This window comes from Monodelphis domestica, chromosome 6, assembly GCF_027887165.1.
Source record: "Monodelphis domestica isolate mMonDom1 chromosome 6, mMonDom1.pri, whole genome shotgun sequence".
NCBI lineage: Eukaryota > Metazoa > Chordata > Mammalia > Didelphimorphia > Didelphidae > Monodelphis > Monodelphis domestica.
Window position 1 is genome coordinate 173,770,680 of NC_077232.1, and position 20,328 is coordinate 173,791,007.

The window sequence follows — 20,328 nt, forward strand, 5'->3', positions numbered from 1 at the left end:
GGCAAAGAAGGAAGGCTTGAGAAAAGAGGTGGGAAGGACTAGTGCCCCGTGTATTACCTCTATTCATTCATCTGAGAAACATTGTTGTTCTAAAAAAGAAGAAATCTGGAGCTAAGAATGAAATTCAGATTGGCCTTAAAGGAGGAAGAAAAAGACCTCTCTTGCCTGAAATCCCCTTCCTGAATGGGTGGTGTTTATTAGTTAAGGACCCTTTTTTGAGCTCTAAGGACCAAAATGAAGACAAGGTTCTATTCAACTTTTTTGCCAGAGAACACAGCACAAGGTCTTCCAGCAGATTTTCTCCTCTCAATTGTGTCCCACATAAAGTTTCCCCTTGAATTCACATCTTCCTGGAGCCCCTCCACAGTTCCCTAACTGTACAAGACTTTTTCTCCAAGCTCTGAGGCTGATCTGGGCAGTTCACTTACCTGGCAAAACATGCATTTTGTAGAGTAGCTTAAGTTTCTCTGTGAGGTCCCCGTGGCAGGCTGCACCTGAAAAAAACAACAGAGAAGCCATTGAGCCCTCCTCCCTGGCATTGAATCAGCATTATCATTATCATAATAGCTAGCATTTATATAGGACTTAGTCTGTGCTAAGCACTGGGCATTATAAAGATTCTTTTATTTAATACTCAGAACAACCAAGGGAGTTGCTATTATTATCCCCATTTTACAGATGAAGAAAGTAAGGAAACAGAGGTTAAATGACTTGCCCACATACCTAATAAGTGTCTGAGGCCAGATTTGATCTCAGGCTGTCCTAATTCCAAAAACCCAGCTGCATCTATTTCATGGTGCTAAACTCTACTGCATGCCTCTTCTTCATGTGATTCACCTACATATCATAAATTCTTTTTTTTTCTTTTTAAACAGGGACTTCTATCAATTAATGTCTTCCAAATCCTGTCCTTGCAAAATTTATTTTTTAAAAAATCCTAAATTCCACTTTTTTGGTTTTCCCAATGTTCCAATTTATTAGATCAATTTGAACCCTTATTCTATTATGCATTGGATTGGTTGTCCTTGTCAGTTCTTCAATACACAAATAAGAAACATAGTTTTTTTGTCTTCATCCAAGTTGTGGAGGAAAATATTCACTACAACAGTTTCAAGGTCAGAGTTCTTTCATGTGACATTAGAAATTTCCATCCAGGCTGATAGCCGGTTATCAGCATTTTATGAATTACTTATTCTTTCTGCCTATAAATCTACATCTTTCTCCATCTTGTCCACAAGAATATCCTAGGAAATTTGTTAAATGCCTGACTGAAGTGAAAATACACTTTGTCTCCAGCTTTCTCCTATCAAAAGAGAAAATTATTTGTTTCAAATGACCTTCTTGGTAAACCCATAATGGTTCCACATGATCATTGCTTTCTTATTTTTTGTTTTATTTTTATTATTATTATATGCTTTCTTATTATTGCTTCTTAAAAGGTTCACAAACTATATTTAATAATGCACTCTATAGTTATATGCTAGAAATGAAATGACATGATTATTGTGATTTCCCTTATCTATCTACTTATCCATCCAATCTATCTATTCATACATCTACCTATATATTCATTCATCCAACCATCTGTCTATCCATTCATATTTCTATCTATCCATCCATCCATCCATCCATCTATCATCAATGCCATCAATTGCCTTCAAGATGATTGTTTAATGCTTTCTGTTTAAAGACATCCTCTTGGATAGAAAAGATGGAAACAAAATAGGAATTGTGTAGTTCTGCATCTCTCTGACATCTGTTAACCTATTATTATCTATGCCAAGTAAAGAAGCTAACAATTCATACTATTTTTCTCCCTAAAATAGGTTACAACGCCTCTTGTTCTCTTTAGCACTATTCCACAAGCTTTTTGGCAGCTATTACTAATTAATCTGTGCCACCTTTTTGTATCTATCATGGTGTATTTTCTCCTCCTGTCTTTAGTGTTATTTTGCCCAGAGATTTGTGGGTCCCATGAAAATAAAACAGCTAAATTAATTACACAGACATAAGTGCTGCAATAAGCTTGGAGACCTTATAGTGGTTATTTCTCTATCGTTTAAAGCTGTCCTTCACAGGTAATGATGGGTTTTGTTCCCATGGAGCTGACTACTACTCAGGTTACCCCAAATCATGTCATAGTTTGTCCGTACTTAGTCCAGAGACAAATTCTCGGAAGTTGATCAGAGAGTCTCCATTTTCATCCAGTAACTGGAATAAGCGAGAAGCCAGCACATCAGAGTGAGTCCCACAGGCCCATGGGAAGAGCAGGGCAAACATCCCTTTGAACTGCTCAAAATCAATACGGTATTGTTCTAAGTAAGGCAGGCTGGGGTCGTGGCGGTCCAGGGCGTTGCTATTCCCACCCCAATAGCAGCTGGTGAGATGTTCTGCCTGGTAGGAGGAGAGGCGGGAGAGAACAGAATTATACACAGATCATTCCCAACAGTATGGCGATCTTGTAAAAACAAGTGACTTTGCTACAAATTAGAGAGTGGAAAGGAGGTAAAGGAGGCTCATTTTTTCTTTCCATCACCTCATTGGTTTTTTGGATCTCTCCTCTCACTCTAGACCATCATACCTGTGCATAGGTGACCTGAGTGATCTAGGCCAATTATGGTTGGAAGGAAGAGAAAAATGGGGAATCAGGTGAGGAGGAAAGAGCAAAATAATATTTGCAACAGGAAAGAAAAATAATACTTTTAACTTGAAAAATGCCAACTTAAAAACAAGCTCTCAAAATAATAACTCACTTATAACCCTCATAACAATCCTATGGAGTAGATGGTGCAAATATTATGGCCATTTTTAAGATGCAGAAACTAAGGAAGGCTAAGCAATTAAATGACTTCCATAACAACATACACACAATTTGAATTTGAATCCTCTTGAACTGAGGTCCAATACAACTCTCTTATTTTGTTTGTTTTTCAAATTCATGAACCCTTTAAATCTTCCAATCTCATGTAACTGCATGTGGCCTTTGGGAGAATTTAGTGACACTCACTGTGCAAAGTGATCAGAGATCTAATCTCATCAAAAACTACCATTTTCCTGTCCTTGTACATTAAGTGGCCTCTTTATCTATTGGGTATGCCAAATGTGACTTGTAACAGTCCTGTCTAACTCTTCCTGACCCCGTTTGGGATTTTCTTGGCACAGATACTGGAGCAGTTTGTTTTTTGCTTCGCCAGCTGGTTTTACAGAGGAAGAAACTGAGGCAAATAGGGTTAAGTGACTTGCCCAGGGTCACACATACTAGTAATGATCTCATGTCCAAGACTCTATACACTGTATCACTAAAGCTGTCCTATCACAAATATATTCTCCTTAAATAGAGTTGTAATAAAACAAACAAGGGTTTAGAGTTGGAGGACCTGAGTTCAAATTTGTTATAATTTGCTACTGTGGCCTTGGAAAAAAATATTTAATGTCTTTAAGTCTGTTCCATTAAATGAGGGCTCTTAACCAAATGATTTCGAAATACTTTTCTAGCTGGAAAATCTATAGTAAGTAGGTCCTTTAAATTTTTTTTTTTATTTTAAAGCATCTTCAATGCTTTCAATTATTAGGGAATGCTGGAGAAACTTAAGAGTCTTTTTTTGAGTCTTCATTTTTTTTTCTGAACATGATGGAGAATTAACAACAACAAAAAGTTAAGAGTCAAGCAATAGGGCTTGGATAGTTGACTCAGTGGATTGAGATTCTGGTCCAGGGACAGGCGGTCCTGAGTTCAAATATGGCCTCAGGCATTTCCTAGCTGTGTGACCCTGGGCAAGTCACTTAACCTTACTTAACTTACTAACACTTAAACCTAGCCCTTACTGCTCTTTTTCCTTGAAACTACTACACAGTATTGATTTCAAGGCAGAAGATAAGGGTTTAAAAAAAGAAATTTAATCAAGCAGTCATTTCTTTCTTCAATGCAACATTCTTATTCTAATTGTACTTTATTTATGGTTAAGAGTTTCACTTAGGAAATATACATTGATAATAACGTGGTTCCAAATTTAAATTTTATTGTGATTGCTTTAAGTTCTGTAAGTTAATGACCTCTCTAAACTACCATTAGAATATTTTGTGCAGTGGCAGGGAGCGGGGAATATCACATTCAATTAGTTAAAAAGCAATCTCACTTTTTGTCTTAAATATTACAACTTTGCATTCTTGGCAATGACTATGTGGCAATTTCTTGAGTCAATACTTCTCTCTCAGAATTTAAAGCACCATCGAAACATAAATTACCATTCTAACTATTGCTATTATCTTATCCTTAGAAGATACTGCTACAGCTAGAAAATTGAACTGATAAATTCAAATTCATTTGAATATATTTTTTTCCTGGAATGACCATGAATTTAGCTTACTTTGAAAAGAGCATAAAGTTCTTCCAGCTCATCGATGGTAAACGATGTTTCAGTCACTATTGTCCGCACCTTTGAAAAATGAAAGAAGGTTTAGAGGCAGAGGTTTATCAGGAAGGGAGCTGAATGGCTTTTGCTGTCATAAAAGTCTACCTTTTGTAACACAGCTATTTTCCTAGTAAATTTAACCAATGGCAAGTCTAGAAGAATGAGTACTGCAGATGATCCAAAGGACATGATGAACGTTAAGACCATGGAATAATATTACAGCGATGACTTGAGCAAAAGAAAAGGCATATGAGATATCCTAGCAAGGACATGCATGACTAGGAAAGGAGAAGCAGTCACAGGAATGGATAAGATATGCAGATCCAAAAGGATAGATTGGCATCCACCAACTATGAAAAGAACCAGATGAAGGCCTTGGATACATGTGGTCAATAGTCTTTGATGGATTTTCAAAAAGACAAAGAATGAGAAGAGTGGGCAGAGTGCCGACTGATAAAATCATTGATCACTGGAGAATAAAATAAGAACAAGGGGATGCTTCATATACACAGGCATATATGATTGGCCATCAAAAAATAATGGCAGAAAAATACATAAAATAAACATTTTTTATTGGGCACTAAATCCTGCCCTTTTCCCAAGTGGCATAAAGTCTTACCCAATCATGCTCATTCTCAATCTGAGAAGAATTAATTTGAGGGGGAAGCTGGGTGGTTCAGTGGATTAAGAGCCAGGCCTACAAACGGGAGGTTCTAGGTTCAAATCTGACCTCAGACACTTCCCAACTGTGTGGCCCTGGGCAAGTCACTTGACCCCCATTGCCCAGGCCTTACCACTCTTCTGCCTTGGAGTCAATACACAGTATTGACTCCAAGACAGAAGGTAAGGGTTAAAAAAAAAAAGAATGAATTTGAGTTATTTCATTGTTTCGCACCAAATATTAGCTCCCATATCAGTCTTTGTCTGGCATTCTAGTTCGTAACAAATGGTGTGTTTCTCTTTATTTCATTAATGCTACTTAGTTATTAATAATAGCCTCAAAGTATAAGAGGAGTGATGCTGGTAGCTCCAACAAGTCTAAGAAAAGTCATAAAGTACCTAGATATATTTGTCTAAAAAATACTTATTAAATAATGTGGTCCTACTGTAATACAAACCTCTCACAAGTGGATCAGTGTGGAAATCATTAGTTCTAAAGTCATGAAGATCTGAGTTCAAATCCAGCCTCAGATACTAGCTGTGTGACCCTGGAACAATCACTCAACTCACTTGCCTCAGTTTCCTCATCTGTAAATTGAGCTGGAGCAGGAAATGGCAAACCCCTTCAGTATCTTTGCCAAGAAAACCCCAAATGGGTTCATGAAGAGTAGAACAGGGTTGAAACACCTGGTTTTGTTATAGATGAAGGCTAGAAGGTTAAGTGAACTGTCCACAAAGGTCGTAAGTGATAAAGGCAGAGAATTTGCATCCAGTTCCTCTGACCACTATGAGGCACTGTTTCTACTTTACCATTGCCCACCAAAGTGTGGATTAGGATAGAATTCAGTGACCAGGGAGAGTTAAGATGGTGGGGAGGAGATGCTTTATAAAGAACTTACCACATTACGCTTAGTTGTGTCCTCAAGAGTCTGGATGACCTTCAGCCTCTGTTTAAATCGCATCTGTTCGATTAAGTCAGCTCGGATAGTTCCAAATTTCTGGAAAGGAAAACCCAATATTTCTGAAGATTTGGTCTGTGTGCATAAAAATTAGTGAGGCAACTCTGGTGGCAGCTCAAATCTCAGCTCAAGAATTTAATTCCAGGAAGGCTTATCTTGATCTCATCTTCCTGGGTTACACTTATTTCTGTTCAGGTTGTCGCCCTCTCTTTACCCTAGAATGTAATCTTTGAAGTCAAAGAATATATATACATACATATATACATATACACATATATATATATATATATATATATATTTAAATTTTGTTTTATTTTTGCATCGCCAGTGCTTAATGAATTTTTGGGCAAACAACAACGATAAAAAGAAAAGCTAGCATTTATATAGCATGTTAAGATTTATAAAGTTTTTTTGTTGTTGTTGTTTCTTTTTGTTAAACACCTTCTGTCTGAGAATTAGTTCTAAGGCAAGAAGATAGTAAGAGTTAGGCAATGGGGGTTAATTGACTTTCTAAGGGTCACAGAGCTAGGAAGTGTCTGAAGCCACATTTGAACCCAGAATCCTCCATCTCCAGGCCTGGCTCTCTATCTGCTGAGCCACCTAGCTGCCCCCTAATGTTATTTTTAAAATATTAACTCGTTTTGTCTTTGCACCACCACAGGGAAGTGCTGTTGTTAATCCCCATTTATAGTTCAGGAAACTGAGGCACAGAGGTTAAGTGACTTGCCTAGAGTCACACAGCTAGTAAGTATCTAGGGTCTTCCTGACTCCAAATCTAGTGCTCTATCCACAGCATCACTTAGCTTGAAAATGTATTGGTTAATGTGAGAAGTAAGATGTGGAGAGCAATCTAAGATTCATTCTTACTTTTTAAATTGCTTTTTAATAATGAGCGATGAAACTTATTTGACCATGCTCTCATAGTGGAGGTGGGAAGAGAGAAGGCATGGACATATATTGACATATGAAATATATTGACATATTCCTTTCTAGTTTTTAATTATTATTAAAAAATAAGCTAAAGGCTCTATTTCCTGTAAGTTAAGCTTCACAAATGAAAGATTGTATTGTCTCTAAACATTGTATTTTATCCACTGCCTAGTGTGATTCTTTCACACACTGAGTGATAAATGTTTGTTGAATGCTGAGGTGGCCCTCGAGTTTCAGAGGAATAAAAGGAAGGTCCAAGAACTAGAATCAAGAACTCTTTGGTGCTTCCCTGTGTTGTGTCTATCATCTCAGTTCTGACAATGAGAAGGAGGCCAGTGCCAAGCTGCTATACTATACTTGGTTTGGAAAATGAGGAAAAGTGTGCTGAGGTTTGGAAGCTGCCTCCTGTAGTAAGCTCAGTAAACTCGTCTGCCTATTCCCCTTTCTGGGTCAAGGTGAAGAAATCCAAAGTTCTCATTCTTCCTAAAAGTATCAAACCTTTCTTTAGATGATCAAGCTCCAGTTTCCCTCCACGTGAGAGTGCTGACCTGCCTACAGCTTCTTGCCAAGGAATGAACAGGGTTTCTTTGTACCCAAAGGCAAAATCATCTGCACTAAATCTGATTTCCTTTTTGTAAAACTCAGAGATTTTTCACCCACACCCTTCTGTGCTATTGAAAATTAAATGTTTTCTAATAATATGGAACAAGATCTTTACTTGTTTTACAAGTTGGCTATTTTCCCAAAGCAAAAAATAGTCAATTTATTTCTAAAATATCTCTAAAAAACACAAACCCCCACAAAATGTGGCAAACCAGTGATTCGCACAAAGAGAAGAGCCATTTTTGAATCTGGTCTGATGCTACCATATGGTGGTGAGGAAGTTTATTTCAAAAGAGGCACTGTCTTGATCCAGAAGAAGCTAATTCCTAAGGTTAATTAGATATCGATATCGATATAGGAGGTAATACAAAGCATCGTGCAAGCAGCTCTCTCCTTCTGAAACTTCTTTCTGGCCACATCCACTACTTAGAATCAGTTCTCTCAAAGAGACTGAAATGCCTGATGGACCTTAATTTCTGTTGCTCTAGAAGGCAGCTCCTTTCAATATATTTGGAAGGAAAATGGGATTCTCTATGAGCTGACTGAAAAGAAGTGGGGGAAAAGGGAGAGTGCTTGGGAAATTGGTCAGATACATCAACTGACTCAAGAAATTAAAAATCATTTAGAATAATTTTACTATAATTGAAGAGAATTTCTTTCATGCTCAAATGCATATTTAACATAAACAGCTATATGATTTATCACTTGACTATTGTGGGTATATGACTTAGAGTTTTGATTTTATAAGATTATTCACCTACAAAAATGAGTATCATGGAAATATGTTTTGCTTGATACAGGTATAAAACAGAAAAAATAAATAAAATTAACATAAATAAGTGTAAGCAGATATTATAATTTTCTACTATATCATAATTTACCTTGATGTAAATATTTTATGTAACTACTATTTTATTTAGAGATCTTAAAAATGTACCTGATTTAATGCAGCTTCCTCTGCTGTTTAATCATTTCAATTATGCCTGACTCCTTGTGCTCCCCATTTGGGGTCATCTTGGTGATGAAATTAAAATGGTTTACCATTCTTCAGCTCATTTTACAAAGGAGGAAATCACGGTAAGCAGGGTTAAGTGACTTGCCCATGGTCATACAGCCAACAAGTGTCTGAGGTCTGACTCCAGACCTATTGCACCAGCTAGCTACCTTTTTGGTTAACAGACCCAGATTCAACAGGCCAATATGTGGTGGTGATAAAGCCTGAATATTCAGAGCTAGTGATAGGAATGCAGAAAAGGGGCTGCCACTTCTGGAGAGGGGTGATGAAGGGCATATAATATTCCTTCCATTTAGAAGCTCCCAAAAGTGTGCTGTTGACTCTCTCATCTTGCTATTTGGGGATAACTTCTAAAGGAAAAATCAAGAGGAATGACATAATTTTCCTTCTGGAGGAACTTGAATGTATTAACATGCTAAAAATAGAGAGAACAAATTAGCTCAGTGTGTCCTAGAGCCAAAATTCCCAGGATTCACAAAACAGATGCAAATGCCCAGAGATAACCCATTCTCTCAGGGCAGCCAGAAATTCAATTCTCAGTGAAAGGAAATAATGTAATGTTTTGTAAAAAATCTTTGGGAGAAGCCAAAATCCAAATCATTCCTAAATTGGCCCCTCCCTTAAATTATTCATTCTCCCTGAGAAGCAGTGAGGTGTATGTAGTGAAAACTGGGTTTGGTATCTGAGCAGCTGGGTCCAAATCTCAACTGTCACTGTAGGAGATCGGGTGATAAAATGAGGAGGTTCAGCTAGGAGCCCTTCTCCTTCTAAATCAATTGTCCTGTAACTTTCTCTTTGCCCTCTCCATACTTATGCAATTCTTTCTGTCCTCTGCCTTTGCTTTTCACCATTTGCTAACCTCTGTGATGTAGGAGGCAAATTGCTTAGTAGCAAGTAGTCCTTGGATGTTGTCTAATAAACATGCAGGCTTGATTTCCTCCCATCGGCACCCACTGATTGTTTTCCATAGCACATTTTTCCTTTCTGAGGCTATGTAGTAACTCATAAAAGGCATAGGAGGAGAGAGAAGAAAGTGGTTCTGTTAGTTGGCACTAAAATAATAAAAATGTCCCGTGGCTCAAGTTTAATCAACCAGCCCATCTTCAGAGTTCTTTCCGAGTTCCTACAGTACATGGCCACGTCAGTTATACTTGCATAGGGAGTGGAGGGGTCATGGAGAGCTTGATTTTCATTATTTTACTGCATGACCAGTTCACTGACATCTGCCAGGCTCCCAAGGGTCAAAGGGAAACTTTTAAAAGTACAGATTCCATCCAAATTTGGCTGAGGTGGAATGGATAGTGCTAAGTTTGGAATCAGAAACTTGGGTTTCAATCCAGTTTGCTGGAGGCAACCTTAAATCACTTGTTCTCTCTAAGCCTCAGTTTCTTCTTTTGGGAAATTGGAGTGAGGAGGTGGGAGTGGACTAGTTGCCCTCTAAGGTCTAAACACTCCAACATTTTAAATAATTAAGGCTCATTCACAACTTAGTGAAAACATATTTTAATCTTAACTTTTGGTTGCCTTGGAAGTTGGGAACAAAGCAGCTGAGAGAAATTTTACATCCCAACAAGCTACAAGTTGGCAGCCAGAGGGCATTTGGTTTATAACAGGGGTCCCCAAACTTTTTACACAGGGGGTCAGTTCACTGTCCCTCAGACAGTTGGAGGACCAGACTATAAAAACCTAATCCTAACCCTAACCGGGCAGCAGTATACACAGTGCAGAATCCCCTCCCTCAGATCGCTGCTCACCATGCTGACATCTTCCATTGTGCAGCCACATAATCCTTTGCGTGGTGCCTTATTCTAAGGCACCACGCAAAGGATTATGTCACCAGAAGCAGTACTGTACGTGAGCAACACTGTGTTTTGAGGTGCCACCACATCCAGTGCTCCTTTCACTGGCCACCAATGAAAGAGGTGCCCCTTCTGGAAGTGCGGTGGCGGCCAGATAAATGGCCTCAGGGGGCTGCATGTGGCCCAGGCTGTAGTTTGGGGACCCCTGGACTAGAAGGATTGTTGCTCCATTTTAGCTGAATCCACCTTAGGCTATAAATTGGGAAAACAATTGGAGAGAAAGGAGAAAATGGGGAGAAGCCAGAATGCTTCAGCTCTTCTCCATTTGGAGAAGAACAGTTTCTATAAACTATAATTGGGAAGGTTTTCCTACTTAACGATTTATGCCCTGGCACCTTCTGCCAATGGGAGGAGGCAGTGTAGTAGACAAAAGTGTCAGTTATAGAGTCAAGAAAACCTGACTTCATATCTGGCCTCAGATACTTCCCAGCTGTGTGATCCTGGGCAAGTCACTTAACCCTCCTTGCCTAGCCTTTACCAGCCTTCTGTCTTGGAACCAATACTTAGCATTTATTCTTAGATAGAAGATAAAGGTTTTTTTTTTTTAAACCTAAAACTGAATCCTTTGCGAAGAGAAATAAAATTATTAAACTTTTAGCTCATCTGGTAAAGAAGAGAGTAGAAAATCAAATTAATAGCAAATAAGCTAGGTGAAACCACAACAAATCCAGAATAAAAAGAATAATAATTCTAAGACAGAAGGTGAGAGTTTAAAAAAGAAAAAAGAATAACAATATAATAAACAGAGCTGGAGAAGGCAGAAAACATCTACTATAATCCTTCTCTGATTTTATAGAAAACGAAACTGAAGATGAGGAAGATGTAAGTTGACCTGCCCAAGGTCACAGATGTTCTTAGTGGCAGAGATGCGATGTGAGTTCAGGGACCACTCCTGAACAGGAGGTACAACAGGAAAGTTCAGCCATTTTTCCAATGCCATTAGAAAATTATTCCAGTGTGGGTAAGTTTGTGCTAGATGCATCTGTATGGCTTTCCCCTCTTTATACAAGTGCTCTTCTTAGTGAACTCTTTTTAATCTCTTCTTGATGTCCCCCAATGGTGAGAGTTCCCCAGGATTCTATCCCAGTCCTTCTCTCTTCTCCTTCTCCTTTACACACACTTGCTGGGTAGCCTCATTATCTCCCATCGGTTTAACTGCCATCTCTATGCAGATATCCTATGTAATTATCTATCCTCAACCTAATTCCGGAGTTTTAGTCTTTGATTACCAATTGCCTATTAGACCTTCCAAACTAGATATTCCAAAGACAACTTAAACCCACCATGTCAAAACTTTATCTTATTCTCCAGTGCCATCCCAAACTCCTAGGCTCACTACATTGGCCTTTTCTTCAACATTTCACTCTCCCTAAACAAAAACAAACAAAAAGACTAATGATTTCCCACTGACTCTAGGGTAAAATGTAAATACACAGCCCTTCACAACTTGGCTCCAACTTCTTGCTTCACTGCAAACTCTTCAATCCAGCCAAACTTTGTTCTTCACATGCATTAGCTCCTTTGAATAGGCTTAATACCCATAAGGAAGGGAACCAGTTTTATCTCTCTAGAGTCTAAAAGAACAACTTTGAAGACAATTTGTCATTCGTGGGTCAGAATGCAGGCCCACCTTCTGGCCTAACTAGGTGCTCTTAGCACTGGGATTATCTGTGTTTTGAGAAAAGCCAAATAAGAACAAGTACAAGTCTTTGATAAGACCTCAACAAACAAAAAATATTTTCACCTTCCCTTTTCTATCTCATTTATCCTAGCTGTGAATTCTTCCAAGGTTCAGAAGGAGGAATATATCCTCTCTCCTTCCCCTCCTCTTTAAAGGTTTCCTTTTGATCATCCTAGTCTTCAATAGGACAGAAATTCCTTTTAGGACCCAGTGATTAGGATTCTCTAAAAATTTTTGGCTGCTGCTAACCATGACTGTAGGAGAATCAAGTGTGAATCAGTCACTGAATTGGTGAATCAGTCACTGAACACCAGGAAGTGTTAAGAAAGCACTCATTTTTTTTTTCACTCCTATAACAGATGCTTCTTCCTTGGCCTCACATTTTAGATGAAGTAAAGCTGCTACAGATGTTTAGGCTCCCCCATTACAGAATCAGCAGGCAGACATGTAAATGGAAACCCATTCTTTGATCTTGTCTCCAATCTCTATGACTTTCCTGAAGTGCTGAGTATAGATGGATGCTGGGTTGTCCACTGTCAGAGAGTAAAGCCTGGGTGTCTCACATTTAGGACCGAACATGTACGTGGATTTAAATTATATAAATGTGAAATATGTATAGGACCATGTTTTGAGCATAGGTAGGCATCAGTGGTATCTTTGCCCTATCTAGATAATAACAGCCTCTTTAAAATATTCCTGTGTAAGCTGAAAACAATCTGCAGCAAGGATTTTGCACTCACCAGAAAGAAGTTTCTAATTTTAGACACAAGTAGACATTTCTGACTCCATTATTTCCAGCCCCCAACTTAACACTTCTAATCATCCCCCAACAAACAATTACTAAGCAGTGAATTGGAATATAGGCAACTTTTAGTGGCAGAAATTAGAAGCATCTAAAGACTCTAAGTCTTAACTATTTATGAGAAAAATGCATAACACTTCTTTAAGGCAAATGGCTAGAAATGGAGGTGCAAAGGAGCTCAGTGGATATTCTACAAACAACTCAATGCTACAAAAATATTCTGCTTCAGTACTCTAGAGTTCCATTTGCTTATATGTTTATAGACTTAAACTTATAAGGAACCTTAGAGTTCATCTACCAATTCTCATCCTTCTGCCTCCTTTTTATTTTTAAGTCAGTGCAAGACATAGAGCTCTGCTTAATAAATGTGTTGATTTGATTTACAAATGAGGAAACTGAGGCTCCACAGGTAAAGTGATTTGCCTAAGTCATGTGAATTTTAAAACTATTCCACCCTAATCAGACCATTCTTTAGAAGATGTGATTTAGCTATTTTTTGAGCAGTAACAATGGAGATACTTGGAATAACAGAATCAGGTCTTGGGAACTCTACATTCTCCACTCTACTCAATTTAACAAGATTTTTAAGGTCTGTATCAAACTCAAGATTTAATTATCTGAGGAGATGGCCTTCAACAGACATGCGCATAAAAAGGACAGACCTCTGGGCTGTCCTAAATCAAGCTAAGTCCTCATTGGTACAGATGAGACACAGAAAAGTGATGTAAAAACATCCATATAAGGCACATCATTTCCTGCCTCTTTCTCTTTCCCTGGAGAGATGACTCTGGCTGACAGCGTGCTAAGCATTCTGACATCTTGTTGGGTGTTGGGTGGTGAGTTTTGTCCTGGAGCTGATTTCAGGTTCAGGCATCTTAGCTGAGCCTCTTTGGAGGTCAGGCTGATTCCTTCCTCCTTCATACTCCAAACCCTTACTCCCTTATCTCCTGGAGGGAGAGAAAAAACCTACTCCTTCTTCCTTCTTCTTAATCTTCTCCACTATCAATTAAATCATCATAAAATTTGGCAGCTGACTTGGGTATTTTATTATTTGGGATTTCCCTTGGCGACCACTTAAATTTGGATTTTTTTTTTTTCCGTCTCAACCATAATTTCACCCTTTACAGTCACTCATGTGTTAAGTGGTAGAACTGGTGTTCAAATCCAGGTCATCAAATCTGGACCTCATTCTATTCTACCCCTCCCCCCTGCCTTTAAGTCCTAGGGTTGAGATCCATTTTTAAGACCTGGGGTATTTTTAGGCCAGAAAACTTCCAGAAGGCTAGGGCTGTTTTGGGCTCTCTCAGAGCTTTGGGGTCTACTCTAGAATGGACTCAAAGAGAAGGGGGCCCCTGGCTTGAATAGGACCCCTTATTCACACTAGAAAGAATGCTAACTCTTTGGGATTGCTCCAGAAGCAAGAAGACTTCACAAGATCTTTCCAAATTAGAGAGTCCTGATATCTCAAAAGAAATTCCTCAGGACTGATTTACTCTGACCACTTTGGGTTAGCTGAGTCACTCTTTGGCCCCCATATCCTGGATTGTCCGGTTAAAGTTTTGCTAGTGCTCTGAACATGCTGCACTGGCTCTGGTCTTTGGGGCAAGGTCCTTAAAGAAGATAAAAAGCCTAGATTTTATCATGACTCATCATCTACTCCATGGTCCTCCCTTGTACTGTGTGTCTTCCTGAATTCCTGTTCCTACCCTGATGGCCATGGAATTCATCATCTCCTTCCTCTCTTAATGATGGAAGTGCTGGAGATCACAAAAGGTGACCTCACCAGGCTCATCATTGTTCCAGACTCACAAACAGTCTTCTGCTATGCCTCAAGGCAGGATGCAGGCCCTCCCAAGGCTAGTTCATGCTTCCTGGATTAACAATGGCCCTGAGTAACCCATGGGCAAGCTGGCTCCAGTTTCCAGCCAATTCCAACTTGGCAAATGGCACCTACCTCATAGGAAGTTCTGATGAGTCTGAAGATATCCACCTCTGGATAAGGTTCCACATCGTCACTGAGCAGGGAATGAAGGTGAGGGATGGGAGGCAGCGTACTGTCTTTATTGGTCACACTGTCTAAGTACCTGTGGATAGAGATCCATCAGAGGCCATGAGGAAACCAGGAACCTGGCGCATGTGATACGATTGCATTGTACCATGGGCATTCTCACTATAATAACTGCCCATCTAATCAAAAACAAGGGCAAATTAAAAAACAAAAACAAGGGCAGCTACTAGGTGGCTCAATGGATAGAGTGCTGGCCTTGAGTTGAACTCATCTTTCTGAACTCAAATCTGTGTGACCCTGGGCAAGTCACTTATTCCTGTATGCCTCAGTTTTCTTGTCTGTCAAATGAGCTGGAGAAGAAAACAGCCAACCACTCCAGGATCTTTGCCAAGAAAACCCAAATAGGGTCACTAAGAGCTAGGTACAAGGGAACAACAACAAATCTAGAACAACAAAATTACCTTATAAAAACTCATCTCTGGTCATTTAGTGTCCCTGACATGTATATGAATATAGAGTCCTTGATGTAGGTGGAAACGAACCATAGAGTTTGAGGCTCAATTGAGGCTCAAAGACCCTGAAAATAATATGCAGAAAACAGAGAAAAAAGGCCCAGAAAATACTGAACATATTTGAGGTTCTAAGCTCTATTCAGGTTGTCAGTTCCTTTGCATAAGGAAGTGTGTGCTAAGCATTAGCAATACAAAGTCCTGGTTCCTTAGTCAAATCAACAAGTATTTATTGAGAGCCTGCTGTGTGCCAGGACTACTGTATGCCAAGCACTGTCAATAGGAAATATAAAAAGAATCACAGAATTGTAGAATTGTAAAGGGCCTCTGTGACAACAACAAGAAGATGCTCACTCTAACAGCCTCAATAACTGATCATCCTACCCCTATTTAAAGAGCTCCAAAGCATATGAAGTGCAACTGATTACCTTCTGAGACAACCTTGCTCATGGAACAACTCTAACCATAATTACATTTTCCCTGACACTCAAGCCTAAATTCATCTTTTTCCAACTTCCTTCCGTTGTTCCCAGTTCTGCCTTTTGGGGCCAAATAGAGCAGGTCTAATCCATCTTCTATGTGACAGTACCACCAAATACTTGAAGACAACTGTCATCTGCACTTCTTAGGTCTTCTCTTCTCTAGGCTAAACGAGCCCATATCTTTCAGCTAATTCTCTTATCAGATAGACTCAAGGCTCTCTCTCTCACACCACCCTCCTAGATGCCTGCCCATCAGTGTCCATTCTGAACTATGCCACTTCAACTAAATATGATTTACCTGCTCCAGATGTGAATGTTCTCCTCTGACTACAGGGGAATTCAGGGAGATCATCTATCACCTTCTTACCCTGGGACCTATATTGTTCTGGCTTCTTTGCATGAGAAAAAAAGTACTGCTGACTCAAAAGGAGTTTGCCACCCTCTAAAAGTCCTAAATACTAGTCAGAAAACTGGCATCTAGTCATATTCCCCCATTTTGTACCTACAAAGGTAATTCTTGAACCCAAGTTTTAGACTACATTTATACCTATTGAATCTCATCTTAGTAGATTCAGCCCTGGACACTACTGCAGAAATAAAAATGATTTAAATTTAAATTTATAAAATTTATAAATAAAAATGATTAAAAATTTAAAAATATGATAAAGGTTTATTTATAAATACCAAAACCATTCTTTACTCGCTGGCCAAAAACAGGTTAGAGGCTCTGTCTTCTGGATCTACTCTAAATCTTAATTTCATCAGCTAATATGTTAATAATTTCTCCTAGCTTTGTGCTATTGGCAAACTTGATAAGGATGTCATCTATGCCTTTCCTAAGCTAGTGATGAAAATGTGAAACAGTGAGTAAGGGTCTGAGGCCAGATTTGAATTCAGAACTTCCTGACTCTTGGCTTGGAGTTTTATTCTCGCTGTGCTACCTTGTGTTGCCCAATAGGAAAGGACTAAATATAGCCTTGCTATCAAGGAGCTTACATTTATTGTACCAGAAGAAAAACAAAATATATATGAACATGGTAAATCCTGAGTATCTACAGAGAAGAAAGAGTGCTAATACTGGGGGAGTTCAGAGGTGGCCCCTGAAGAAGGTAGGAATTTTACAAGGAAGAAATAAAGAGGCAGTGAATTCAAGGCACAGATGGCCCACTCGGGCAAAGACATGGAGGGAAATGGAACCTTGTATCTGGGGGGACAGGACAGTTGAGTGAAACAAAATGTGGAAAAGAGAGTAGGAATATGAAATGAGACTGGAAATAAGTACCTCCCCAAAACAGTCATGGCTTCCCCATCATCTTTGCAATTCAGCAACTTGTCCACGTTGGCATCCAGAACAGCCAATGCCAGTTGGAAGATCACTTTGATTCCTTCATAGAAGAAACAGTCAACAACCACAACAGCACTTTCAAAAGGCATCACACTAAGAAATAGTGTAAGGAACCAAGATAGGGAGATGGTAGAAATCACCCCCAGATCTTGCATGCAGTCATAGAGCTGGGGGACATAGTCTCGGGCTAGTTCCTCAAAAACGCCCTGGTCCACCAGTGCTCCTGTAATGGAAGCCAGCAGAGAAAAGTGATGTTAGTCATATACATACATTTCTCTCTCTAATGGGCCCATTCAAACAGCTTTAATTTAATTAGTGGTTTGAAGGGACAATGCAGTTTCCTTGCTGACAATGAACTCAGAATTCATGCTTCGTGCTTGCCTTTCAACTAGGCTATCAGACAGGCTTTCTTGTTTTGTGAGAACCTACTCTGCCTCTCAGTTCAGCTGCTCAATGGATTGTGCTTCTAATTAGTTTTGGCTGAATCCCTTCCTTTGGGGACATTCATGCCCTTTTCTCCCCATTGTAAAAGGACACTGCTATGCTACAAATGAAGGTTGTTACAAAAAAATGAGTTCATAAGTTTGGGCTAATTCATGATGCAAAGTATAATAATTCCACTGGTTTCTTGCCAAGTCAATCCTATCTTTAGCCAGAAGGGTAGCCTGCTGAGCTAACAGATCAGGATACATACATACCATGGGACAGGCATTAATAGACACACTGTAAATTGGGCCCAGATTGAGGGCTGCTAGGTGGCTAGTGGATTGAGAGCTAGGCCTGGAGATGGAAAGTTCTAGGTTCAAATCTGGCCTTAGACATTTCCTAGCTGTGTGACTGTGGGTAAGTCACTTAACTCCCATTGCTTAGCCCTCACTGCTCTTCTCCTTGGAACTAATACCCAGTATTATTTTAAGATGGAAAGTTAGGGTTTAAAAACAATTGGGTCCAGATTAGGTTAGGAGAAGAAGGGTAGGGAAGTACCTGGATGGACAAGGTTTTCCTGAAGACCTCTAGTTGCTAGTGCCCTCCTCAGCTCTCCCATTTCCCTTGGTTTATATGACCAAAATTCCTGTGGCAGCTCCTGGAAGGATGCACCTTCCCATCAAACATTCTAAAATGAAATCACTGTCTCTCCAAGAAGGATATTGGGAAGTCACATGGGGCTTTTTGCATCTAGAGGGGGTTCATCCGCATCCTCTGAAATTTGCCTCAGAAATTTTAATTAATATCGTTGCTAACCAAGACCTACGTTCAGTTGTCTGTACTGCTGTAGGGCTTCTAAAGCCGTCAGAATCTTCTCAATTTTGAAGTCTTGCCACAAAGCGACATTGTCTCGGCTCGGTGATAGCTTCGTTTATATGATTTTTTTAAACTCCAGTTGGTAGCTATACCTTCTTTGGGGACTTGCTTGGTCAGTGGTGATTGGGCATAGGGCTCCAGGCCCCCTGGGGCCATGAGGGACTCTGCTCTAGACAACGCCTTCTGGGTACCCACTCATACCTACCAACAACTCTAGTGTTGTAGTAGTCAGGAAGCATCCGTTCACACAAAGCTACCAGCAGCCAAAAAGCTTCCTCCTCCTTTGCATATAAAAGCAGCACCGAGGTTACAATGTTCATTGCCTAGAGAAAAGCCCAAAAGAAATGAACAGATAAAAAGGATGATTTTTTGCAGGGAGGGGGTTACCGGGAGATAGGATGGATGGGGGGAATATGCTCAGCAAACCCAGAGTTGGAATTTCTCTGGGATCGAAAGTCCTACTTTTAGGCAACGTATTTCCAGGTACACTTCTTGTGATTAGATTCCTGGAACAAAGGAACCAAACTACAACCACCCCCATTTAAGGACTTTCTCCCAGAGTCAAAGAGCCAAAGCCAAAGTGAAATGGTCACTTATGGGTTGAGAGGTCCGGTATAAGGTAAGCCACACGAGGTCAGCTTTTCCCTTTCCTCTTGCCCAGCCATCATAGTTTCCATTACCCAGGACTCAAAGGCAAAAACTTGATAGAAGGTATATTTTGTATGCCATACAGTAACTAAGGAAAGCAAAAGAACAAGAGCATTCCCAAGTAACATTGTTTCATCTGGCTGGATAAAGTAAATATAACTTAAAATGTCCCACGCAGCACAGCATCTCATTTACTGGAAAGCCCTCAGACAAGCCTACTGGTGTTACAGAGCTATGAGCATCAGCTGAAGAAAATGGGGATTTGGGGGTTTTGGCCCCCAAAAGAGAAGGTTTAGGGAAGGACTTGATAGCTGTCATCAACTATCTTAAGGGTTATCAATAAGGAAGAGGGATTAGTTTTGTTCTGCTTGGCCCCCAAGGGCAGAACTGGGAGGCATGAGTGGAAATTGAAAGACATGTCCTCTGAATGGCAATAAAAACTGAAAAACTGCCATAAAAACAAATAATTAGAGCTATCTCAAGAGAAGTTCAGGCTACCTGGGGAAGTAAAACAGTGGGGGCCCTTTATAGGAGTATTCAAGCAAAGGCTGGCTGACCACTAGCCCGGGATACTGGACAAGCAGAACCAGAACTAAGGCAGAGCCAATGGAGCTTTGCTAAGAAGTGCTAAATTTAAGTGTAGCAGGCAATGAAGGATAGCACTTAGAGCACCAAAAGAATCTAATGCTTAATTTAGCAGGGTGAACTACAGAAAATAGAAAGCTAGTGTCTGTCCCCACAGGCTGACCTTTAATCCCAAGAGAGTAAGTCTCTTTCCAGAGTCTCCATCCTGCCACAACTCCAAAAGTTGGAGGGTGGGGTTTTGTTTGTTTTTTGTTTTAAAAACCCTTACCTTCCATCTTCGAATTAATACTATGTATTGGTTCCAAGGCAGAAGGGTGGTAAGAGCTAGGCAATGGGGGTCAAGTGACTTGCCCAGGGTCACACAGCTGGGAAGTGTCTGAGGCCACATTTGAACCTAGGACCTCCCATCTCTGGGCCTGAATCTCAATCCACTGAACCACCTACCTGCTCCCAAAACATTAGTTTTTAAAAGTTTATTTGAGGGTAAACTCTCTAGTGCCCATCATAAGCCCCAGAATGTGAGCTCTG

The 20,328-nt window shown here is 39.8% G+C and overlaps 1 protein-coding gene across 4 annotated transcripts in view; it reads right to left on the reverse strand.

Moving 5' to 3' along the window:
- Nucleotides 1-20,328, reverse strand: part of TBC1D9 (TBC1 domain family member 9) — a 125,423-nt gene that overhangs the window by 13,251 nt on the left and 91,844 nt on the right. For all 4 annotated transcript variants that reach the window (XM_016423203.2, XM_056802725.1, XM_056802726.1 and 1 more), the window contains 7 exons: nt 18,773-18,890; nt 17,203-17,488; nt 14,876-15,005; nt 5,972-6,070; nt 4,368-4,436; nt 2,154-2,394; nt 429-494 (listed from right to left, as the gene is read on the reverse strand). In XM_016423203.2, the coding sequence (XP_016278689.2) occupies nt 429-494; nt 2,154-2,394; nt 4,368-4,436; nt 5,972-6,070; nt 14,876-15,005; nt 17,203-17,488; nt 18,773-18,890 (1,009 nt within the window). The remainder of the gene's footprint in view (nt 1-428; nt 495-2,153; nt 2,395-4,367; nt 4,437-5,971; nt 6,071-14,875; nt 15,006-17,202; nt 17,489-18,772; nt 18,891-20,328) is intronic.